Here is a 22,664-nt window from a genome sequence, read left to right as displayed (position 1 = left end):
AAAGTCAGTTAAAGAATGCTTTCATCTAAGGCTATGGGGAATTAGTTCATGGAAGCTATACTTCATAAAACCATTATGTCATTGGGAATGAAAGGTGATTTTGACTCTCAATACATGTTAGTAATACTGCGTATAATTTCTGAAAATGAAACGCAATACCAATATTCGAATCAGGCGAAGAATTCTGTTACAATAATTATAAAAGAAGACATGGTAACACACGGAAAAATTCTAGGATTTTTAGAGAGTAATCGAAAAGATCTGTTATGCTGCAACAGAACCATATTTCATTACTCGAAAATTTAATATTGCTCCTAAGCAATCAATTTGGCGTACATCGAGTACTAGCAATCGGTTTAGGGTTTACAAAATGAGAGGGAATGCCACAGAAGTGCGTCGAAGGAGCCTACTTTCCTTAGCTTTGTCATTTGTATTTTTTTACATGTCACAACCAACAATTATCGACCGTTTTTGACTGTGATTATTAGCCTGATTGGTGTTTTACTTAATCCTTTCAGTCACCAATTATTTAAAAAAAATCATGACTTTGCCATCCAGTTCTTCGAATTAAATTATGATTTTTCAGACGTATAAAGTACTCCAAAGTTCCCCCCATGCGAAGATATAATGGACATTGTATTCAAGAGAGTGCAGAATAAATCTAAAAGTCAAAGTACTTTATTTGATTTTATTTCACTGAAATACATAAGTTACACAAATGAAGCAGTTGCATAACGATTGGAAATCACGATATCCACTGTTTTATGGTGTTATACGATAAGTTTGTTTCTTTGAATAAAAGCGTATGAGGTCTTTAGATGGCAAAATGAATTGCCGAAACTGGTTGTCTTCAGAATAAAACAAAATATCTTAAAGTATGCGGCTGTTGGTGAAGTTTATTGACATTGAAAAATTCATTTTATGACATTTTGAGGGTGGGCACACAGCCGTATATATTCTTTCAGCGCCTACATGATGCAATATGTTTCCGGTGCAAAACCGGCTATAAATCGTCGAAAAGGACTGTCTAAAATCGTGTTCGGTTTCAAAAGCAGCTAACTCCATTTTGTCTTCGGGTGCAAAGTCCGCTCAATGCCGAATAGGTGTGGCTGTCGCCCTGCCATGTCCGGATGCAAAGCACGTGAACAGACATCAGACTTACCAATCTGGACATTCAAATCTATCTTTTAGTTTGTTACTGTCAGAAGAGATATTTTTCTTATTGATCTTTAGGTAGGCTGCGCTGCAACAAAATGGTACGCAATACTAACATTCACGCGGCCAATGCATTGTGGTTTGGATGGGACGAGTGTTTCGTAATTATCTCAGTGTCACTTATCATGCAGTTAGCTCGCTTTGCGTCTAGGCTACACAGCTTTCAAAAAACCGTACGATGTAAAACGTCTTAACATTACCTCCTATCATTATCCTCTTGTTCAAAATTATAGCCAGAACCATCGCATAGAACGTCAATTTCAGACGAATTAAGAAGCTCTGTAACTTCTTCTACTGTAAGTGGCCTTCGTCTATCTTGGACTGGCGGCAATGTGAAATCACCGTAAGACGACTAAAAAGACAGCGAAATAATGTAAATTTCTACGCTATTACAACCTTTCAATCACAATGTCCTCATTTGGAGACATGAATAAAGTTATAAATATGTCATTTACATTTCGTTCTCCTTTAGTTTTCACCATCAAGAATGCACCTTTCCACGTACAAATAATTTTTTATTTTTTACCTAAGCTCAGAAGATATTTACCAGCTGATGGAAGGTACAAAGGTTATTGAGAAGCGGCCATGTGGCTGTGCACATTCAGTTATGTTTTGTGCTACCACAGATTCAAAGGAGATGTCGATACTTTCTCAAATAAACTCTCTGCTTCTGACAATATGAGAACAACAATCACTAATGGTATTGGCAATATCAGTGTAACTTCCAGTATCTTCCCTTCTGGATTAATTAACAAAAATACTTAAATACACACTCAAAATGTTTGTCAGTGTTATTTCCATAAATAAAACGTATGTCAAAAATACGTAACACTAGGAACATTATTAGCGCAACTTACAGTATTTACTTATCTAAATTGTCTGCAAACTATATAAGTATACTTACAACACTGAAGTATCTTATAGTATTTCCATGGCTAAAATGTCTGCATTATTTATCAAAATATGCAAGCTTTGGAAGAGTCTCTTATTATGTAATGTGCAGGATAAGACACATTTGATACACAAAACATGACTGTGGACTCTGTAATTGACATAATGCTGTCTGTCTGTTTACATTGTCGATATCATTGTTCTATAACAATATAATAGCAATACAAAATATGGGAAGGCTAAAATAAAATTCTTATGGGTTGTGCGTTAGTAGTTGACATTTTTGTCTAAGGCCTAAGTGAACCTGTGTTAGTGATGATACAAAATCGAAATTTCATTGGCTGAGCAAGCACCATTTCAGGGTGGGGGAAGAAGATACCACATCCAGAAAATGTGCCATTGATAATGCCAGTGTCTGTACAATTTTTATCAACCAGTTTCATAATTTCTGACATTTTAGCAGAAAACACCATAAGAAAAATGGAGTCTTTCCACGAGATCTTTAATGAATTGTATCACATGAACTGGTTATTTTCCTAATGAGGAAGTACAACTTCGAAATGCGTCAAAGTGAAGCTGTGTTAGTGACGATACAAAATCGAAATTTCATTGGCTGAGCAAGCACCAATTCAGGGTGGGGGAAGAAGATACCACATCCAGAAAATGTGCCATTGATAATGCCAGTGTCTGTACAATTTTTATCAACCTGTTTCCTAATTTCTGACATTTTAGCAGAAAACACCATAAGAAAAATGGAGTGTTTCTACGAGATATTTAATGAATTGTATCACATGAACTGCTTATTTTCCTAATGAGGAAGTACAACTTCGAAATGCGTCAAAATTTGGTATAAACACTGCTTAGTCAAAGGCAATGTTGAAGAAGGTTCCATTTAGAACTCTGATTGAGAACGCTAATTCGGATTTTGCACCAAAATAAAGTTGCCCTTATTATTTATCGAAATACTTAAAAACTTCTTCTGTAAGAGTAGAAAAAACATATGGCATTGCTGTTGTAGCTTCATTGTTCTACAACCCATAGATGAATGTGTCTAAAGCTCTCTGATCGTCTTCAAAGCGATGAATGCGATCTAATTGTCGTGTTGTACGAGCTCATATGCTTCAGCATTAACGTTTCAATTGCTAAGTAGACTGGTCGGGCCACACCCGCATATTATGAAGATTTTCGCTGAAAAATGTGATCACATATTTATGATTTAAATTTCTGGACGGCTATACTTTTAAACTCTTTATAATCTTCTAATTTCACGCAAGTAGGTTCTGCATTAAATAGTCGTTGTGCCGTTCCGTGAATTCTTAATTTATCAACTGCTAAGTTATCGGAATCATTCAGTGAACTCAACAGGGCAGTCCTTCCCGGATCCCGAAAGAACACTTTCATCTCTTCCGTGGTTTGGCAGTGAACGTTGTCACTAATGGAAATGACAAAGAATTCTGTATTACGCCAGCAGTGCATAAGCTATCATCTGATAAGCCATTCGGGAGAATTCGCTCACATATGGCTGTTCCTAGCTGCTGCATCCCTCTTTGTTATTCACTATAACAGTTTGGAGAGTGACCATGTAGTTCTGCCTGGATTTTGCCATTTTGACTAATCTATGTCAGTGAATCACTCAAGCACAGGAAAAAGTGTTACAAATCCGTTACTGCGTTTCAAGTTTCAGAAACATTTTAGCAGGAAACCTGAATACCAGCAAATTTGGATCGTGTCATTCCTTATGCTGCTTTGCTATGGGGAGATGGCAAGGACTTCGCGGAATTCGCACTTCAGCTCTGTAGAATTTCCATAACTTATGACATAAATCTGTAGAAGAAGTCTGCTCTTGGCTGAGGAACCCAAGTACTAGTTACCACGAACTGTAGGCATTCGGTCCATGAGGAATAGAAAAGAAACGGGAGGAAGTAAGTAACCTTCGTCATTTTGTAAGATACGATGCGCTATTGCAATGCTTGTGTTATCCAGAAGTACGATGCAATATTCCTTCGGATATGGAAGTTTGTCTGAAGAAACGGGCACTGCGGCAACTACAGCCGTGATCAAACACATGAAACGTATTCACAGTTCCGAATAAGGACATCCATCGGCTGTTTAATGGAATGACTGCAGTGAAAATCTGTACCGGACCGGGACACGAACCGAGATTGCCAGCTTATAGCCAACTATCACCTTAAAATTAGGCTATCCGAGCACGCTTCACAGCCAGACCCAAACTTTCAGTCAGCCAAATGTCTACAATCTCCGTCGTTCATCCATTATGTACACTCTTTGACATAAAACTCCACACTTTTCCCCAGCTTCTGATGCCGATTAGTTGCCGTGCTCAATGAGTGCAACCACACGAACCCTACTCCCTCGATTCCACAGCGATTGCATCGAGACTGTCGCCCTTGTGACGTTACCACGCGTTTTCTAAAGAGAACCCCTTACTTCTCAGTTGAGAAACGAAAACTGACCCAATGAAAGCCGGCCAGGGTCGCCGAGCGGTTGTAGACGCTACAGTGTGGAACCGCCTGACCGCTGCGGTCGCAGGTTCAAGTCGTGCCTTGGGCATGGAGGTGTGTGATGTCCTTAAGTTAGTTAGGTTTAAGTAGTTCTACGTTCTATGGGACTGATGACCTCAGAAGTTAAGTCCCATAGTGCTCAGAGCCATTTGAACCGTTCTTGATTATGAACGTTACGAAAAATTATGTTACATGCTTTATGCTGAATGAGAAACACTGAATCAACCGTTTTGATTTCCCTATGTTGAAATGATATAATGTCGACGTGAACAGCCTTCTTCCATGCCGGAAGCTGAAACGTGTAACTTTCTGGATTAATGATACTTGATCGCCTCAGATGTATACACAGCCCACAAGGCAGCGTCAGCAACTATCAGGGAAGAACGCCGCATAAAAACCAAACGTGAGCGCGCGTCTCCCCTCTGAAGAACCGTACCGGAAAATCACGTCAAGCATTGCGCTAAAGAGCTGCCTCGTAAGAGAGCTGAGAATTGGCAGCGTCGTAGCAAGTATTTGTCAACACTGGGGCACTGCATTTACTTCCGGGTGTAGCCCGGCATTACCTCGCTAAATTCACTGAGCATTCGTTTTTCACATCGAAGACTCATACGATATAATCCACTGTAAAATGAGACACTTAGAAAGTATATTTTATTTGTGGACTCCAAGAGAGGAGTTCTTCACATAAGTAACGCCTGTTTGTGTGTTTAATGTTGCGTTTTGGGGCTCAGGCAATATCGCAATGACTATAGTCCGCCTCTTGCCGCCAGTGTGTCGTTAGCTAAGTGGTTCCATTATGCGTTGCGATGATAGTGCTGTATGAGATGGCAGTTCCAATTTCGGTGAAAGCCGCTGAAGGCAACCTTTTGTTTTCCATTTTAATTAATGAAGTAGCAAACTGCAAGTAAAAATTCCTTACACGAAATCTGAAGAATGCCTTTACACATAAATCTTCGTGCAATTTCGACTTAGTAAATTACGGTAATATCACGGATGTCTGCTTTGCAAATTCGAAGGTGCTTCACTGTAGACTAGTTTCTGAAAAGATTCAAACCGACTGTCAACGATACGCATTTGAGCTTTGTTCGTCTGTTGATTAATATAGTTCGTTTCCTCTAAATTTTTACAATAGCATTTAACTGTAGAGGTTTTCTGACACCGGCGTTAGCAATTCCTTTCCGTTCTCTGAAACCTCAAAAACGATAACTTTTTCTGTTTTAAATCTGATGACCTTAACTATCACCTCCGATAAACGTTAAATATTTCATGAATACATACATGGAACTCCAAATGTGCAGTGTTCCTGGACTGCTACAGAGCTTGCATTGCAAGATTTCACACAACTTATCGCATAGACTTACGATAAGGAATGAAACAAAAACTGTAATACACTTTACACCACAGACGCTCATTCTGCCTTGACGAAAACATTCGAATATTGGCCAAAAGTTGCACAAATTATGGACTTTGAAAGGAAAAGAAACGAGGTATGAAACATTTATAAATTCTTCGAAAGTAGTGAGGTGGTTTAATTTCGTCCCAGTCTATTAAATAAATTTCGGGCCATACTGTGCTCTTGCCGATTAATGTAATACAGTAATCTTCGTTGCTTTCGAGCGCGAATGGAAATCGTAGAAATTTTGTTTGGAGAAACATTTAATAATAATAAAGCGTTTTAAATTATGAAAAGCGATGAGCGGTAGCAGGCGCTTTCTATAAAGAACAGGGCCGCTGTTGCCGGTAGTCAGCAAATGGATCCCGGAGCTTTGCCGCATACGGAGTCCCGAGGACGACAGTCCGCGAGAAATCTGCCGCAAAATGGATACTGGATAAAATTTAGTTATCGGTGTGTCAGACAGTGAAATAGATTGAATCTGCTCTACCACTAATTTCACGTCTTCAGCATTCCGACAGAACAGGCTACAAAAATCCTCTGCGCCAGTTTGTCTCGACCCACAGACATTGTAGATATGAACAACGCAGGCTACCGCTAGACCACGGGCATTAACAGTATACGTTTTCTCTAACATGGTACAAGCCTCCCTCCAGGAAGTACCGCAGTCTGCCGTGTTGCCAGATTGTGTAGATAGCCGAACTTAGAGAATTAGCGAGGTGGTCAGTTTATATGTCCCATGTCGCGATCGGCGCGGACTTAGCCTCTGCAGCGGCCGGCCGCCGATCGAGTTTTATGTTAAACGGTGTACATCCCTGAACAAGGGAGATGTTTTTCTTGAAAGCCGCTTGTCCGGTGTCGGCAAATAAATACGACATTATACAGCCGGCTAGAGTGGCCTAGCGGTTCTAGGCGCTACAGTCTGGAACCGCGCGACCGCTACGGTCTCAGGTCCTGCCTTGGGCATGGATGTGTGTGATATCCTTAGGTAAGTTGGGTTTAAGTAGTTCTAAGTTCTAGGGGACGGATGACCTCAGAAGTTAAGTCCCATAGTGCTCAGAACCACGTGAACCATTTTTTTGACATTATATAAAAACTCCCTCCTGTACTGGAATAAACATAATGGATGTACGAGTGTAGAATGTAGACATATGGTTGACAACATACGGAAGTTTATGTCTGACAATGAAGCACGCTCATGTAGGTTAATGGTAAGGCGGCAGCTCGCGATAAGTGGGATATCCGAGTTCGAAGCCTGGTCCACCACAATTTATCACTGTCGTCATTCCATTACACATTTTATGGTCGACTATATTCACAACTGCGAATATATTTCAGATGTTTCACGAGTTTATTCTGAAAAAGATTTTATAGTTAGCAATGCACACGCTGAAGTGACGCTACATCACTATGTCTATCACCCTAGCTCTGGATAACTACGGACTTACAGAATTTCCACTGTGAAATGAGAAAGACACTTACACCGGGTGAGAGCGACACTGGTAACAAACTACTTTACAATATGCAGGCAGCCAGCGACTCCCTGTGTAGGCACTCTGTGACCGACGTACACCTCTACCGACCCAAGTAGTTCGTCAACATTCCGCACATAGCGGCAGCTCACTCGCATGTACGCCCCAGTCTCCTGAGTGTAAGCCTTTAGATGCAGTTACACTGGTCAGCATGATGGCGCCGTGCTAGAGAAAGCGTTGTTTTGCACAGTATGTGTGGTGCCCGCAGGTACGTGTGCTGGACGGCGTACCTCCTGCGTTACCACGGGAAGGGCGGGCCTGTGGAGCCGGTGCCGCTGCCCGGAGCCCCCTTCTCACACTACTACGCGCAGGAGGTGTCCGACGAGGGCATCATCATGGAGACCGGCGTCTCCGTCAAAGAGGTACTATCTCTCCCGCCCTCTCTCCTTCCCCCCTCCCCCTTTCTCTCTCTCTCTCTCTCTCTCTCTCTCTCTCTCACACACACACACACACACACACACACACACACACACACACACACATACACACACACAATATCGCAAGCTAAACATTAAAGATAAAGAGATAGAGAAATTATATGAAGATATTGAAAGGGTCGTACAGTACGTAATGGAAGATGAAAACCCAATAGTCAAGGGGGACTGGAATGCAATTGCAGGGCAACGACCAGAAGAAATTGTTACAGGAGAATATGTGCTTGGGACAAGGGACGAGAGGGTAGAAAGACTAACTGAGTTCAGTAATCAATTTCAGCTGGTAAAATACTCTGTTCAAGAACCGCAAGAGACGGAGGTATACTTGAAAAAGGCCTGATGATACGGGAAGGTTTCAGTTAGATTACATCATGGTCAGACAGACTTTCCTAAATCAGATCCTGCGTTATAAGACGTACCCAGGAGCAGGTATACACGGTGAGTCACCCAACATTACCACTGGAAACACCACCCAAACAACCGCAAACACTGAATAACCAATTCCGCAGGAGAGGGGCTGGTGGAATTGGTTAATACAAACCATTGAAAAATGCAAACAAGTATGACTTTCAACACATACTTATGATTATTTTTAATTGAAACCTGTTGTTATATTTAGCACAACTGAAAATGGAAAAAATTCTTAATCACTGTCGTTTGTTACATTGTAAAATGTTAATTACATCCAGAGTAATTTGTGACGTAAAGTTGACCCTTGAGTAACTCCATAGTAGTTCAATCGAGTGTATCGGGGAGAACGGAATTAATTAGGGGTACAGAAGAGAAATGTACAAAACGTTACGTCCACATTCTAACATTTTTATTAGTCTTTTTCTCTGAAGAATATTGTACGGCACTGATTTGTTAGAAGAAAATGTACATTAACATGTAGTTAAACTTACAAATTTGTTCTTTTGTTTTGGGTTGCAGAATGTAAAAGAGTGTGTCCTGAAATTTCAGGCCAATAAATGTTCAAAGTGGTGCCCATCATTTGCTGCACACATTTTTTAATCTAATGCGTAATGAATGTATTACACGACGCAGTACATCTGGTGTAATGTTGTCACAGGCTGCCTCAATACGATGTTTCATATCCTCTGGGGTTGTAGGCACACCGCGGTACACATTATCCTTTAATGTACCCCATAGAAAGAAGCCTAAAGGTGTAAGATTAGGAGAACAGACTGGCCAATTTAAGCGGCGGCCACATCCTATGAAACGCCCGTCGAACATTCTCTCAGGGGTTACCCTAGTGTTCATTGCGGAATGTGTAGGAGCACCATCATATTGATACCACATACGTCTACGAGTTTCCAGCAATGTTAGGAGTTCATTTTGCTGTAGAAACTCGATGTATTCAGCAGCTGTCTGGTTGGCTTCAATGAATTGAGGACCAATGAAATGGCCGCCAATTACTTCGCACCACACATTTACATTCCACGGCCGCTGTCGCTCTACCTGTCGAAGCGGACCAGTAATGCATGTTTCATAAATTCACTGCACCGTGGTTTGTGAAACCTGCTTCATTGGTAAACTGGTAAAACTAAAACGCATTCTCAGGTAATGCCCATTGACAGAAATTCACTCGATTATTAAAGTGGTCTCCATGTAATTGCTGATGCAGCGATACATGATGCGGGTAAAATTTGTGGCGATGAAGTATGCACATTACGCTACTTTGACTCTATGCACTGCCTCTAGCGATGTCACGTGAACTCACGTGTGGGTTTACGGCAACAGCAGCTAACACACCAGCTGCAGCTCGTTCTCCTGTGACGGTTTGTTACGGACCCGTTCGCTTGTTACGACCAGACCTGTTCCATACAAATGTTTGTAGATATTTTCAAATGTGCGGCGCTTTGGGTGATCTCTGTCCGGGTACCTTTCTGCATACAACCTGCAGGCTGCAGCTGCCTTTTGTCTACACTCGCCATAGATGAGTATCATCTCTGCCTTTTCAGGGTCAGAATAAACCTCTTTCACAGTTCTTACAACAATGTACACACTATTGTACTTGCGATCTGCCGGCTGCTGTGTTGAGCGGAAGCGCTTCAGTCTGGAACCACGCGGCTGCTACGGTCGCAGGTTCGAATCATGGACATGGATGTGTTTGATATCCTTAGGTTAGTTAGGTTTAAGTAGTTCTATGTTTAGGGGATTGAATACCCCAGATGTTAAGCCCCATAGTGCTCACAGCCATTTGGACTTGCGACCTTCCCACGTTCCTACTGTGCGTACAGCTGTTCTTATTTGTGTGCAGTACACTCACACAGACGTCCGGTAGCACTGAGTACTATACTTATTCTGAGTACGTGGACCAATTCAGCAAGTGTTACATGCAGACACGAAGACAGCCATACTCGTAAACATCGTAGTACTCGTAAACATACCTCTACAGATCTTGTTTGTTACAACACGCCACTGAACGTCTGAGGTTTCAAAAGTCAACTTTAAGTTACAAATTACTCCCGATGTACTTAACATAATACAATGTAACAAACAGCATTGATTAACTATTTGTTTCTATTTTCAGTTGTGCTAAAAATAACAGGTTTCCATTTCAAAAATCATAAGTATGTGTGGAAAATCATACCTGCGTGCATTTCTCAGTCGTTTGTGTTAACCAATTCCACCAGCCCCTCTCCTAACATTCGGTGTGTGGAATTGGTTATTCAGTGTTTGTTGTAGTTTGGGAGGTGTTTCCAGTGGTAATGTTAGGTGACTAACCCTGTAGATTCAGATCACAATGTAGTAGTGACGAAGAGTAACTTGAAGTTTAAGAGGTAGTCATGAAGAAACAACAGACAAAGAAGTGGGATACAGAAGTACTAAGGAATGACGAAAAACGTTTGACATTATCTAAAGCTATATATAGAGATATAAATAATTGCTCAGAAGGCAGAACAGATGAGGAGGAATGGACATCTCTAAAAACGGCAATCACGTAAGTTGGAAAGAAAAACTTAGGTACAAAGAAGGTAACTGCGAAGAAACCATCGGTAACAGAAAAATATTTAAGTTGATCGATGAAAGAAGGAAGTACAAAACCGTTAAGGGAAATTCAGGAATGCAGAAATACAAGTCGCTGAGGAATGAAATAAATAGGAAGTGTAGGGAAGCTAAGACGAAAAGGCTGCATGAAATAGAAAAGGAAATCATTGCCAGAAGGACTGACTCAACATATAGGAAAGTAAAAACACCCTGCGGTGAAATTAAAAGCATGGGTGGTAACATTAAGAGAGCAACGGAAACTCGCCTGTTAAGTGTAGAAGAGGGAGTGGATAGGAAGGCCTCTACGAGGAGGAAGATTTGTCTGATGTGATAGGAGAAGAACAAGAGTGGGTTTTGAAGAGATAAGGGACCCAGTATTAGAATCAAAATTTAAAAAACTTTTGGAGGACTTCAGATCAAATAAGGCAGAAGGGATACATAAGATTCCATCAGAATTTCTAAAATCTCTGGAGGAAGTGGCAACGAAACAACTATTCACGTTGGTGAGTAGAAAATATGAGTATGGTGACATACCATCTGACTTTCGGAAAAATATCATCCACACAATTCTGAAGACTGCTATAGCTGACAAATTTCAGAATTATCGCACAGTCAGGTTAACAGCTCATGCATCCAAGTTGCCGACAAGAATAAAATACAGAAGAAAAGAAAATCGATGAAATGTTATATAACGATCCTTTGGCGTTTTAAAAAGTAAACTCGCCTTAGAGGCAATTCTGACTTCACGGTTTATTATGGAAGCAAGACGAAAGGAAAATCAAGACACGTTCACAGGATTTTTTGACCTGGAAAAAGCGTTCGACAATGTAAAATGGTGCAAGACGTTCGAAATTATGAAAATAATAGGGGTACCCTATAGGGAGGAACGGATAATATACAATGTGTAGAAGAGCCAAGAGGGAATAAAAAAAGTTGACGACCAAGAACGAAGTTCACCAATTAAAAAGGATGTAAGACAGGGATGTAGACTTTCACCCTACTATTCAGTCTGTATATCGACGAAGCAGCGATGGAAATGAAAGAGAGATGCAGGTGTGGGATTAAAAAACAAGGTGATACGATATCAATGATAAGATTCGCTGATGACATTTCTATCCCGAGTGAAAGTGAAGAAGAATTGCAGGGTCCGCTGAATGAAATGAACAGTCTAATGATTACAGAATATGAATTGAGAATAAATCGAAGAAAGACGAAAGTAACAGAAGTAGCAGAAATGAGAATAACGAGAAACTAAACATCTGAACTGATGGTCACGAAGTAGATGAAGTTAAGGAACTGTGCTACCTAGGCAGCAAAATAACCAATTATGGATGGACCAAGGAGGACATCAAAAGCAGACTAGCACTGGGAAAAAGGACATTCTTGGGTAAGAGAAGTCTACTAGTATCAAACGCAGACCTTAATTTGAGAAACACATTCCTGAGAATGTACGTTTGCAGCATAGCATTGTATAATAGTGAAGCATGGACTGGGAGAAATCCGCAGCAGAAGAGAATCTAAGAATTTGAGATGTGGTACTACAGACTAATGTAAAAATTTACGTGGACGGGAAAAGGTAAGTAACGAGGAGGTTCTGCGCAGAATGGGAGAGGAAAGGAATGTGTGGAAAACACTGACAAGTAGAAGGGACCGGACGATATATATTTTTCGCGTATGGGCACAATAGGACCACGCGACGTACAATCAGTCAGTGTCGCGGTGGTTGGTTGGCCTTCCTTTGTGTCCAAATTAATATCTTTTGGCTGAATGTTTATCTATATGTATTATCTGCCTGAGTTATACCGGCTACTTTAAGATCCTCCTTAATCGCACTGTAGCTCAGTTTTGGCCTTATTTCTATTTTCCTTGAATTCTGCTGTTTGTTGTGTAAAGCTAGTGAAAACTATTTTTTAATGTGCCCATAAATTTAGAGTCTTCGTTTTCTAATGTCACCATGTATGTGTATTCTTCTATTTGCTTATTACTTCTCAGCCTCTGATTTCCTCCATCAGTAATTATTGTGCCTAATGTTTTCGTAATAATCTTTCTTTCTTTCTTTTGAATTCCTTCAGTATCCCTACTTCTATTTAAAATGAAAGTTTCTGCTCCATGAAGACATTCAGGGTTGATTACAATGCTGTAATACCTAAGTTTACTTAATTTAGAAAGTGATTTTTGGTTATACATATTCTGTGTTGATCTGAATGCAGTTGCAGTATTTTGACAGCGATCTTCGTTTGCAGCTTTTTCCAGACGTTTTCGTTGTATCATTCCTCCCAAGTATTTAAATTGTGAAATCTGTTTTAATTTTTCCATATTTCGTGTTCAAAACTCTGGAGCTTGTTTGTTGCATGTTATATATTCCGTTTTTTCGAATGATATTTGTATTCCTACTTTTTCCACAACTTCTTTATGAATGTGTGTGTGTGTGTGTGTGTGTGTGTGTGTGTGTGTGTGTGTGTGTGTGTGTGTGTGAGTGAGTGAGAGACAGAGAGAGAGAGAGAGATCAAATTTTCAACAAGAACCGGAATTCATCCAATTACAATCACTGTGTCCCAATCAAGGCCATTATTTTAGGTAAGCTCTCTTTGAAGTTTTGTTACCAGCCGTTATAATGGCAATTTATTTTGCCCACAAAAGGTACGAAATGTTAGAGTTTACAGGAAGTGATATAGCTGGGTAATAGTGGTCCCATACAGGTTGCATTTTTTTAGCTTTTTTTGTGTCTTCGGTCTTTCGGCTAGTATGACGCAACCCGCAACCATTTCTTCTCCTATGGCAATCGTTTCATCTCAGAGTAGCAATTGCAGCCCTCGTTCTCAGTTATTTGCTGGCTGTATTCAAATCTGTGTCTTCCTCTACGGCTATTACCTCCTACAGTCCCCTCTAATACCATGTAATTTATTCCCTGATGTCTTAACAGATACCCTATCATTCTGCAAATTCTTTTTGTCAGTGTTTTTCATATATTCCTCACCGATTCTGCTGAGAACCTCCACGTCCCTTGTTTTATCAGTCCACCTAATATTCAACGTTTCTCTTCTGCTCTTATTTTTCCCGCATGGCACGTTTCACGTCCTGACAGTGCTGTGCTCCAAACGTAAATGCTCACAAATTTCTTCCTGAAATTAAGCTTTTTTTATTTTACAGGATTTCTCTTTACCAGCAATGTCCTCTCTGCCAGCAGTAGTCTCCTTTTTATGTCATCCTTGCTCCATCCATCATCCTAGGTAGCAGAATTCCTTAATTTCATCTGATTCATGGTCCCCAGTTCTCACGTTAAGTTACTCCCTGTTCTCATTTCTGCTGCTTCTTGTTACTCCCGTCTTTCTTCCATTTACTCTAGATCCATATTCTGTACTCATTAGACTGTTCAATTTAATCAAAAGCACTGTAATTCTTCTTTGCCTTCACTGAGAATGGCAATGTCATCAGCGAATCATATCACTGATATCATTCCACCCTAAACTATAATATCACTCTTGAACCATTCTTTTATTTCTATCATTGCTTCTTCGATGTATAGATCGACCACTAAGGCAGAAAAAATACATCCCTGTCTTTCACTTCTTTTTTAATTCGAACACTTAGTTCTTGACCTTCCAGACTTATTGCCCCCTCTTGGTTCTTGTAGAAATTGTGTATTACCATCTTTCCCTGTAGTTTTTCTAAGAATTTCGAATAGCTTGCACCATTTTACTTTTTACAGATCGAGAAATCCTATGAAGTGTCTTTATTTTTGTTCAGTCTTGGCTTCCATTAACAACCACGACATCAGAACTTTCTCTCTGGTACCTTTACCTTTCCTAAAGCCAAATCGTCATGTAAGAGATCTTCAATTTTCTTTTCCATTCTCACTTATATTACTCTTGTTAACAACTTGGATGCACAAACTGTTAAGGTGATTGTATGATAATTCTCGCACTTGTCTTAACTTATTATCAACGCAATACTGAGGATGGTGTTTTCCCGAATGTATGATGGTATATCCGCACTCTCATAGAATCTACTCACGAATGTTAATAATAGTTATTATGCTGCCACTTCTCCCAATGATTTTAGAAATTCCCGTGAAATGTTATCTGTCCCTAACTGTTCTCTTATCTGCGTTTAACAGTGAAATTTCCAAAGCACTCTTAATGTTTACTCCCTTGCTTTTAATAATGTTTTTCCTTTTATGGATGGCGAGTCAGTCCTTCGGACAATCATTTCCTTTCGATTTCTTCACATTTTGCGTGCAGCCATTTCGCCTCAGTTTCCCTACACTTCATATTTATTTCATTCCTAAGTGACTTGTATTTCTGTATTCCTGAATTTTGTACTTACTTTTTCCAGCGGCCAACTGAAATATTTCTTCTTTATTTAAAGATGTTCATTCCTCTTCAACTGGACTGCCTACTGAGCTATTCATTATGGCAACCTCTGTCTATTTCAGCCATTACCTATAGCATCAGCGTATTCTTAATTCCCTAATAATTACGTATCCCACTTCTTTGCACATTGACTCTCCCTATCTGATCTCTTAAGCTTCAGCCTATTTTCCATTACTAAACTGTGATCTGAGGCTTGTCTGCTCCTGACTTCGGAATCTCTGCCAGATCTTGATGTAATGTAACTAGAATCTTCCCTTATCTCCCGGCCTTTTCCAAGTATACCATCTCCCCTTGTGGTTCTCGAACAAAGTATTCACCCCATTATTAGCTGAAATTTATTGCAGAACTCAATTGTTCTTTCTCCTCTCTCGTTCCTGTTACCAAGGCCATATTCTCCTGTGAACCGCTCTTCTGTTCCTTCCCCTACAGCAGCATTCCAATACCCCTAACTATTAGATTTTTATCGACCTTTGGCTGCTGAATTACCTGTACAATATCCTCACATAGTTTCTCAATCTCTTCATCTTCAGCTTGCGACGTCGGTATGTATACCTGAACTATTATTGTTGGTGTTTGTTTGCTCTCGATTCCGATGAAAGGAAGCCTATGACTGAACTATTCACAGTAACTCACTCTCTGCTCTACTATCCTACCCATAGACGAATACTACTTTCGGCAAGCCATTTTAGACTGCTGTTTATATACTGTTGACATTCTCGTCTGAGCAGAAAACCTAGCCTTCTTTCCATTTCATTTCACTGGCCGAATTATATCTAGTTCGAGCCTCTCGTCTGCCCTCTTTGACAGGGCCGTTGACAGAACAAGGGTGACTTCTTATACCAGAAGTCTTTAGCTGCTGATGAGTTTTATTCGAAATTTAGGCATAAGCGAGTTCTAACCCGAGACCAGTGGCGTTCTGTATTTCACATCTCTAAAGGTTCCAAAAGGGACATAGGAGCAGTCTCACAAGGGACCTTACACACTCTCCCACTTTATTTTGTTAATAACTACAGAATATGAATTCACTCAAGCAGAACACTTACATACAAAAAATGAGAAAGAGAGAGAGGCGCTATTTAACATTCAAGCTTTGAAAATGTTCATGCGCTGATAACAACAAAATAATTCAAGCACTGTAGCAGAACCTTATGAACCTTGGTGGATAGTATTCTTCTTTTGCAACTGTGAGATTGCTGGTTCAGTTGTGGTTAGATTAGGACTATTTATTGTTCTCTCAATCCAAATTTTTATCAGATTGAAAGGTTAAATAATAAGCATAAAATCATAATAAATTAAAACATAAAGTTATTATATTTTAATTTACCGGTTGTATGTAATTAGACTATATTCATAATAATTTATAGTCTGGAGAAAATCGCAAAATGTTTATCATTAAATGAATAAGTTATATACATGGATAATACTGTTTCCAATATTACGTTTGCATATGTTCACCGTCTCTAGAAACATAAAACTTTTTTATATTGAGTGTTTCTAATTTCCGTTCAAAATTTTAATTTCCTATGAACACTTGCATTTTAGGTGATTTGTAATTAAAAATTAAATACGTAAATTTATCAGAAAATTATTTTATTATTATTAACACAAATTTAATAATAAATGTATTATTAAAATAGAAATCGCGATGGCGAGAACAAAACCCATCTTCAAAGGGGATTTGTTCAGATTTTTTCGGGGGGGGGGGGGGAATGAAGGGTGGGGGGAGGGTGTTGGAGGTGTTCCGCTGAATCGTGCTGCTTTAAGAAATCGATATCCTATAAGTATGAAGAAAAACGAATAGGTCCAGTTTGGAAGGTCTCCTCGTCCGGGATTTTTGGGGTTTCTGCAGATACTATTTTAGTCACTCCTTCCTGTCATAGTGAGCAGGGTGGACTATATCGGGATTTTCCCCCATGTGGATTCTTCGTTCTCAGCCAAATCCTAGCGACATAGGTATGATCCACAGGAGTTCACAACATTTAAAATGTTATTTCCAGGTACAGCAATTGTCCTACAAGAAGAAAGAATTCCTGTGGAGAGGGCGGAAGTAGATTTTAATTTAGTACTTTGTCTCAGTGAAAACTATTGGCACCTCGTGTACACTATCTGATTAAAAGTATGCGAACAGCCCTATGTTGTTGTTGTTGTGGTCTTCAATCCAGAGACTGGTTTGATGCAGCTCTCCATGCTGTTCTATCCTGTGCAAGCTGCTTCATCTCCCAGTACCTACGGCAACTTACATCCTTCTTAATCTGTTTAGTGTATTCATCTCTTGGTCTCCCTCTACCATTTTTACCCTCCACGCTGCCCTCCAATACCAAATAGGTGATGCCTTGATGCCTCAGAACATTTCCTACCAACCGATCCCTTCTTCTAGTCTGGTTGTGCCTAAAATTTCTAGTCCCCCTATCCTATTCAGTACCTCCTCATTAGTTATGTGATCTACCCATCTAATCTTCAGCATTCTTCTGTAGCACCACATTTCGAAAGCTTCTATTCTTTCCTTCTCTAAACTATTTATCGTCCACGTTTCAATTCCATTCATGGCTACGCTCCATAAAAATACTTTCAGAAAAGACTTATTAACACTTAAGTGTATATTCGATGTTAACAAATTTTTCTTCATTAGAAACGCTTCCTTGACATTGCCAGTCTACATTTTATATCCTCTCTACTTTGACCATCATCAGTTATTTACTCCACAAATAACAAAACTCATCTACTATTTAAAGTGTCTCATTTCCTAATATTAATCCCGCAGCATCACCCGATTTAATTCGACTACATTCCATTATCCTCTTTTGCTTTTGTTGATGTTCATCTTATATCCTTCTTTTAAGACACTGTCCATTCCGTTAACTGTTCTCATCAGTCCTTTGCTGCCTCTGACAGAATTACAGTGTCATCGGAAATCCTCAAAGTTTTTATTTCTTCTCCATGGATTTTAATTCCTACTCCGAATTTGTCTTTTTTTGCTTCACTGCTTGCTCTATATACAGATTGAATATCATAGAGGATAGGCTACAACTCTGTCTCATTCCCTCCCCAACCATTGCTTCTCTTTCATGTCCCTCGACTCTTATAACTGACATCTGGTATCTGTACAAACTATAAATAGCCTTTCGCTCCCTGTATCTTAACCCTACCACCTTTAGAATTTGAAAGTGAGTATTCCAGGCAACACCGTCAAAAGCTTTCTCTAAGTCTACAAATGCTAGAAACGCAGGTTTGCCTTTATTTAATCTTTCTTCTAAGATAAGTCGTAGGGTCATTATTGCCCCACGTTGTTCCCATATTTCTATGGAATCCAAACGAATCTTCCCCGAGGTCGGCTTCTACCAGTTTTTCCATTCATCTGCAACGATTTCGTGTTAGTATTTTGTAGCCGTGACTTAATAAACTGATGGTTCGGTAATTTTCACATCTGTCAGCACCTGCTTTCTTTGGGATTGGAATTATTATATTCTTCTTGATATCTGAGGGAATTTCGCCTGCCTCATACGTATTGCTCATCAGATGGTAGAGTTTTGTCAGGACTGGATTTCCTAAGGCTCCAAGGCTATCAGTAGTTCTAATGGAATGTTGTCTACTCCTGGGGCGTTATTTCTACTTAGGCCTTTCAGGGCTCTGTCAAACTCTTCATGCATCATCATATCTCCAATTCATTCTTTATCTACGTCCTCTTCCACTTCCATAATATTGCCCTCAAGTACATCGCCCTGGTATAGACCCTCTATATACTCCGTCCACCTATCCGCTTCCCATTCTTTGCCTAGAACTGGGCTTCCATCTGAACTCGTGATATTCGTGCAAGTGGTTCTCTTTTCGCCAAAGGTCTCTTCAATTTTCCTGTAGGCATTAGTTACCTTACCCATAGTGATACATGCCTCTACATCCTTACACATCCTTACATGTGTCCCTTAGCCATCCCTGCTTAGCCATTGTGCACTTCCTGTCGATCTCATTTTTGGGACGTTTTGAAACGTCCCCTTGGAACGATTATACATAACTGTGCTCAAACTGACACACAATATTTTTTTAGCGCAACGCAATCTGACTTTCAGTAATCCCTAAAAGAGAATGGCCCTGACTAACATTAACCTATACGTTTCACAAATCACTTACCTCACAAAAATCTTCGTTACTCGAGCTACTGCAATACAGCGAGCGCCACTACTCCCAGCTAAATAAAAGATTCGAACTACTGAAGGCACTAACTACCGACAGGCATAGTTAGCAAATGAAAGGTTTTGATAGAGAACAAACAATGTATTTACCTTACCAGCGTTCAAAAGTCATAATGTATTTAGCAGTTCAAGACATCCAGTCTTACAAATTTCAAAACTCCTCCATCTCTCTCCCCACATCCACCACTGCTGGCGGCTCACCTCCAACTGCGCAACGCTACGCGCTGTTCACATCCAGCTGCCGCTGCCCAACACTACAATGGCAGACAAGAATGCAAACCAGCCACAGCCTGCACACACCACAGCCAGTGATTTTCATACAGAGCGCTACGTGGCGTTACCAATAAGAAAACCTAAACAGCCTACTTACAGTTTGTGTTAAAAAAATAGTTCAAATGGCTCTCAGCACTATGGGACTCAACTGCTGTCGTCATCAGTCCCCTAGAACTTAGAACTACTTAAACCTAACTAACCTAAGGACATCACACACATCCATGCCCGAGGCAGGATTCGAACCTGCGACCGTAGCAGTCGCACGCTTCCGGACTGCGCGCCTAGAACCGCGAGACCACCGCGGCCGGTCGACGTTTGTGTTACTTTTTGCCTGCTTCGTTTACTGCACTTTTATATTTATTCCTTTCATCAGTTAAATTCAATATTTCTTCTGTTACCCGAGGATTTCTACTAGCCCTCGTCTTTTTACCTATTTGATTCTCTGCTTCCAACAATATTTCATATCTCAAAGCTACCCATTCTTCTTCTACTGTTTTTCTTTCCCCCATTCTTGCCAGTCGTTCCTTAATGCTCTCTCTGAAACACTCCACAACCTCTGGTTCGTTCAGTTTATCCAAGTCCCATCTGCTTAGATTTCCACCTTTTGGCAATTTCTTCAGTTTTAATCTACAGTTCATAACCAATAGATTGTGGTCAGATGCCACATCTGCCCATGGAAATGTCTTACAATTTAAAACCCTTGGTCGTAAGTCTCTGTCTTACCATTATATAATCTTTCTGAAATCTTCCAGTGTCTCCAGGCCTCTTCCATGTATACAACCTACTTTCATGATTCTTGTACCAAGTGTTAGGTATGATTATATCATGCTCTGTGAAAAATTCTGCCAGACGGCTTCCTCTTTCATTCCTTACCCCAATTTCACTTTCACCTAATACTTTTCTTTCTCTTCCTTTTCCTACTATCCAATTCCAGTCACCCATGACTATTAAATTTTAGTCTCCCTTCACTATCTAAATAATTTCTTTTATCCCGTCATACTTTTCATCATTCTCTTCGTCATCTGAGGAGCTAGTTGTCATATAAACTTGCACTACTGTGGTGGACGTGGGCTTCGTGTGTATCTTTGCTACAATAATGCGTTCACTATGCTGTTTGTAGTAGCTTTCCAGAACTCCTAATTTTTAATTCATTATTAAACGTACTCCTGCATTACCCCATGTGATTTTGTATTCACCAGACCAGAAGTCTTGTTCCTCCTGCCACAGAAGTTCACTAATTCCGACTATATTTAGTTTTAACCTATTCATTTCAATTTTTAAATTTTCTAAGCTACCTGCCCGATTAAGGGAACTGACATTCCACGCTCCGGTCCGTAGAACCCCAGTAGTCTTTCTCCTGATAACGACGTCCTCCTGAGTAGTCTGCGTCCGAAGATCCGAATCGGGGGGGGGGGGGGGGGGGCTATTTTGCCTCCTGTATATTTCACCCATGAGGACGCCATCATCATTTAACCATACAGTAAAGCTGCATGCCCTCGGGAAAAATTACGGCCGTAGTTTCCCCTTGCTTTCAGCCGTTCGCAGTACCAGCACAGCAAGGGCGTTTTAGTTAATGTTTCAAGGCCAGATCAGTCAGTCATTCAGACTGTTGCCTTTGAAACTACTGAAAACGCTGCTGCCCTTCTTCAGGAACTACACATTTGTCTGGCCTCTCAACACATACCCCTCCGGTTGCACCTACGGTACGGCTATCTGTACCGCTGAGACAAGCCCTATATAATGCGGAATTGACCACTAGATGTCACGAGAGGCCAGAATAAGAGGAGACGTGGAGTATGACGTGGTCTGAACTCACGTCATGGAAGATGACGTGTGTGTGAACTAGGAGAGGGAAGTAGAAGGACGAGTGGCTAAAATGAAAGAGATTGAGGAAATGTATTGACAACTGTCATGTGAACTTCCATCGGCTATAGTCAGAATATGTGGTAGAAGGAGCACCACTTTACGTGAGCGGTCACCTTAACCGCTTCGGCTATCTGCACACGAATCGCGACCAGACGTAAAATTCCATACCTCGCCGTCCATGTGTCACAACCTGTACTCGTAAAGTACATATTTTCCCGTCCAAGAAAGACATATTTATTTATAGTCGAGGGTCTGTAATTGGCGAATAAACACAAAGTAGCACTACATCCTACTTCTTAATAACACACGTACTGCTATTTTGTATGAGAGACATCAGGCCAGAAACAGAGTTCACGTGGTTTCCAATGGCCTTTTATGTGCTTGCGTGAAACGACTAAAGAAGAAAAGATTCCCTACTCCCAACAAGGTCCGTGTCCTACACCTAAAACACCTAACTCCTTCTGCAGTCACCTACTTCACCACAATTTACAACCAATGGGTCTCCCTAACCTATGACCCAACCATCTGTAAAACTCCTCAGATTATCACCTTACCCAAACCACACTACAATCACATGTTTCCCCAAAGTTACAGACCCATATCACTTCTGTGCTCCTTAAGGAAAGTACTGAAGTATCTTATACGTTCCCTCCTCCCCCCCCCCCCTCAGCCAGCCCCCACCCTCCAACCAGCACGCCGATTCCACGAAGACAGCAACATAATTATCCCTGAGCTCTTTGGCTTTCGACCTGGACACAGCACCATCCACTAATCACTACGACTGGTGCAACGCACATAGAGGCGAGAGACAGAAGAAACACTGAAAGCGTTCGACAATGTCTGACGTAATGGGTTAATATACAAATTATTCGAGTTAGACATTTCAGGAAATATGGTCAGTAGCACTGAATCATTCCTAGCGATGAGGCAGTTATCTGTTAGATAGGACAAACGTGTCTGCACATTTAGGAATGCTGTGGCTGGGGT

At 40.5% G+C, this 22,664-nt stretch overlaps 1 protein-coding gene across 1 annotated transcript in view; it reads left to right on the top strand.

The window, feature by feature from the left end:
• LOC126273365 (uncharacterized) overlaps window positions 1-22,664 on the top strand; it is an 87,296-nt gene that overhangs the window by 47,863 nt on the left and 16,769 nt on the right. Inside the window, exon 2 of the mRNA XM_049976914.1 lies at window positions 7,762-7,915. Coding sequence (XP_049832871.1) covers window positions 7,762-7,915 — 154 coding nt within the window. The remainder of the gene's footprint in view (window positions 1-7,761; window positions 7,916-22,664) is intronic.

The sequence above is a fragment of the Schistocerca gregaria genome, chromosome 5, assembly GCF_023897955.1.
Source record: "Schistocerca gregaria isolate iqSchGreg1 chromosome 5, iqSchGreg1.2, whole genome shotgun sequence".
Lineage (NCBI taxonomy): Eukaryota > Metazoa > Arthropoda > Insecta > Orthoptera > Acrididae > Schistocerca > Schistocerca gregaria.
This window is presented reverse-complemented; position numbering and strand designations above follow the sequence as displayed.